Source organism: Bolinopsis microptera, chromosome 7 (assembly GCF_026151205.1).
Source record: "Bolinopsis microptera isolate Bmic1 chromosome 7, MBARI_Bmic_1.0, whole genome shotgun sequence".
In the NCBI taxonomy this organism is placed as follows: domain Eukaryota; kingdom Metazoa; phylum Ctenophora; class Tentaculata; order Lobata; family Bolinopsidae; genus Bolinopsis; species Bolinopsis microptera.
In genome coordinates, this window is record NC_087078.1 from 18,417,117 (window position 1) to 18,420,916 (window position 3,800).

Genomic DNA, 3,800 nt, shown 5'->3' on the forward strand with positions numbered 1-3,800 from the left:
TTTTGTAAGGCACTATCTCACGTGAAATTGCCCAAGTTTTTTTAATCATCCTTTTTGCTGTAAAATCTATTCTAATCTTCAATCTATTATATTTATCTAACTGTCCTAGGTGAAATCAAATTGCTATAGGCTGCTGTTAAAAAATGACAGCCGTGACGAAATTGTCATTTTGTAAGGCATGTTTTTTTGGAAGATTTCAAAGATGACAATTTTTATCGCAAAATTTACGGTTTTTCAATCAAATCAACCCCCGGGAAGAAAAATATACCTGTTGAACTACCTATCTGGATAATAAAACATGAACAAAACTCATTTTTGTGCATTTCAGAGCCATCTCCTTTTTCGTGTCATTTTGTAAGGCCGATACCCGTAACATCCGTCAACCACATTGTTACACAAGTGCAACCAGCCAATTACAGGAAGCCGAAGGATTTATTTTTAGCCAGTGACGGTTAAGGTAGTGTGTACCATACTTTCTTCGCCCGAGACTTTGCTGCAATGTGCAGCTCCTCATTTAACCCTCACACCCGATTTCTCGAGTATTCGGCTGAGTAGACCGGGGGGGGGGGGGGGGGGGGCTGCATAGACCACTCAGGATCCTTAGCTGAACGTCAACGACGCTCACCCCACGACCAGGCAGACAGTGGGATTTGAACCCACAACCTCACGATTGCAAAGCTGGCGTTCTAACCAACTGCGCTACCTGGCCGTTAAAAAAAAAAAATAATAAATTAATGTTGTTTTTATACAGCACCAAAAGGTTAAATAATTTAAATTTAACCCTTATGCTCAGCTGTAAATGATACTTAAAAGACAGTAGAGATTGCGCATCTCGCCCTGGACATGGACGGGGGTGAAACTATCAAGAAAAGAGAAGTTTTTAACTTAACTGCAAATGAGCGCATTTTGTTAGAAATATTCTAGCCAAGTGAAACTCCGGTTTAGTTGTATGTACGAAACCTGTAAAACAAAATACTTTACTACACAATAATAATAACTTAATTCCATATTAACCCAATTACATATAAACCACCTAATAAATAACAACTATAAATATCCTGACACCCCTTCAGAAGCCAGGAAAACCCCGAGGTCCGATAAAGTCTATCCGGCCCCTCACATTGCTAAATGGAACTAGAAAAGTCCTATCCCTCGTAGCCTTGAACAGAATCAATTACCACGTTGATATGTACACTGGACCTTGGCAGGCGGCATACAAGCAGGGTCGCAGTTGTGCTGACCTGGTATGGTCTCAGAGAATGTTGACATCAGTGGTTACCAGGCGCGAGTTTGAGTATAGTAAAATCAACATTGACATGACCGCTGCGTTTAATACTATCCGCAGACAGACCATCATCAACCTCCTCATTGATGCAGGATGCTCTAGAGACGACATTCGCCTAGTTCAGTACCTCCTCTCAAATACAAAGCTCAAGGTGACGGTCAACAGATCTGAGTCTGGTGAATTTGTGATTAATATTGGCGCTTACCAGGGAGACAGTCTGGCAGGTAAAGTGTTTACATTGACCCTTGCCGGTGCCCTGAATCACATCAGAGCCGTGATCAGTGTCACGATTCCTAGACCGAACCCCCCAGTCTCTGATAGAGGCCTCCCGTTAGAGTCCGCCTATGCTGACGATGCTGAGCTTCTGAGTGAAGATGGTCAGAGCCTGGTGAAGATACTAGAGATTGCCAGTGATATACTAAAGGATTGGAGTCTCTTTGTTAACGAATCAAAGACGGTGTTTACAAGAGTGTATTTGGCAGATACAGATGCTTTAGATGCCCATGGCAATAAAATTAGAGGAGATGAAGAGTGGCGAGAGTCAGTGCTATTAGGATCAAAGCTCTGTTCAGAAAGAGATATTGTCAACAGACGCAACAAAGCCAATGTTGCCTTCTACACCTACAAGAAAGTCTGGTTGAATAGCTCTGTTCAGATCAGTGAGAGTAGAAAGCTGAAGCTGTACGAAGCTCTTGTCACTTCAGTGTTGTTGTATAACTGTAGCAGCTGGGCTGCTCCTGAAACCGTAATGGCATCTGTCGACGTTCTTCAAAGGAAGCATCTGAGACAGATAATCAACACCTATTGGCCTACGGTTATCAGCAACGAGAATTTATATAAGAGATGTAATGTCAGACCCCTTACTGAAAGGATCAAGAAAGCAAGATGGAAGATGCTTGGGCACGTTCTCAGAAGCGGTGATGACACTCCCGCCTTCTTATCTTTCAGATTTGCATGTTTAGGATGTTTTGACTACAAAGGAAGGAGGGGCAGACCTCGTTCAAATTTATTTGATTTATTATTAAAAGACATTATGACAAAACAAATTATTGTGATTGTAAATAAAAGATTTAGTTTAAGTAATTTTAATGATTTAGTGTACAAAGCTCATGATAGACGCCTTTGGAGAAGTTATGGGTGAGTCGAGACTACTCGGCCACTCGATTTTATGATTAAATTTATATTATCTTGTGTTTGCTGTATATAGTTGATTAATAATATAAATACTTACCGATTGTAAGGTAGTCTGCTACAAACGATGTTACGCAACTGCCTGCTCCAACCGGTTGCCACTGGTGACTTGCCATTGCTAGAAAAGGTAAATCTGGTTAGAATGAAGTCTATCACAGAAAAGGAAATAAAGGTGTGATCACTGATCAGACTAACACATCTGATGTGTTGAGATCATCAATTTTCCGTAAGATATGATTCAAGTCCTGGATAGCAATACCTTCGTGAGCTCATATGATGTAAGGGCTGACAAGTTCTTAATTGCTGATGCTCATCCAGTGCTTATCATATCTTTAGGGTTGACATAGTTGTTGCCAGGTTTACTGTGTTCATCTGGTGTTATCCATCCATCAAGTTGGTATTCTCCAACCAGTTCCTAATAGCAGTCCTTGTTTTTTCTTGTGCTTCTTCTTTAGGGATGACTTCGAATATTTCAGAATCGTCTTTGTGTTTTCTCACTCGATTAACATATTCCTGCTTATCTAGAAAGAAGTATTTTGATCCTTTATCTGCTGGTCTGATAACAATGTCCTTCCATTTCTCCATGTCTTCGAGAGTTTTTCTTGATTCTTGAAGGGATTGATTCTTGAAGGGAGGTTGTCTGGAAGTTTTGAAGTTGTGCCGCCATTGGTTTGGAGTAAATCTTTTGTGATCCTTTCGATGTATTATAGTTCTAGGCAGTGGTTGTTGACTACCTTTTGATTGATTTGGTGTCTCCTGAGCTCATCAACGTTTTCTCCATTTGTAAAATCGCTGCTTGTTGTTGGCTCAGCTCCTTTGTTTTTTGGGGGTTGCATAACCAATGCAATACCAAGCCCATCTCAGTTTATAAGCGAATTGGAGAATATCGAGGCTGAACTTATAATAATCAGGTTAAGGAGGTGTTGGTGCGTAGGATTTACTAATTAATTAATTAACTTTCTGCTGTGGTATTGTACGCAGTCATCAGCGAATAGCCATCGGCAGTTGGGGAGGGCGGCCGCCCCCAAGCCCCCTGAGTCCTTCGATAGAACACGTGACACAACTGCCAGCCAGCTCCCACAAGCCGCCTCAATCTGCCTCAGGGGGCATTTTTCTAAACATGGCTCAGCCCAATGCTTGAACCAGATAGACTGCATTAGACGTTAGCCTTAAAATCTGATTTAAACCCCTTACAGAAATATGAAGGTAGAGCATATTACACAACCATCCAACCAAAAGAGTTTTTCTTATTGACGTTTTTCAGTTTTAGTGATGTTTTTTCTGCAATTAAGCTAGTGTTTACCTATTCTATCTATCACAATTA

At 41.0% G+C, this 3,800-nt stretch overlaps 1 protein-coding gene across 1 annotated transcript; it reads left to right on the forward strand.

Moving 5' to 3' along the window:
- The first annotated feature begins 1,187 nt into the window (after positions 1 to 1,187).
- On the forward strand, positions 1,188 to 2,895 carry LOC134818784 (uncharacterized). Its single transcript, XM_063828428.1, has 2 exons — positions 1,188 to 2,202; positions 2,834 to 2,895. Exons 1-2 carry the CDS (start codon positions 1,188 to 1,190, stop codon positions 2,893 to 2,895), a joined length of 1,077 nt encoding a protein of 358 aa, XP_063684498.1.
- The last annotated feature ends 905 nt before the right edge of the window (positions 2,896 to 3,800 follow it).

Excerpts from the sequence above, each read along its gene's own strand:
- LOC134818784 (XM_063828428.1), top strand. The coding sequence starts at position 1,188 with ATGTACACTGGACCTTGGCAGGCGGCATACAAGCAGGGTCGCAGTTGT. Across the intron at positions 2,203-2,833 it reads TGGGCACGTTCTCAGAAGCG|GTTTACTGTGTTCATCTGGT; the intron begins GTGATGACACTC and ends AGTTGTTGCCAG.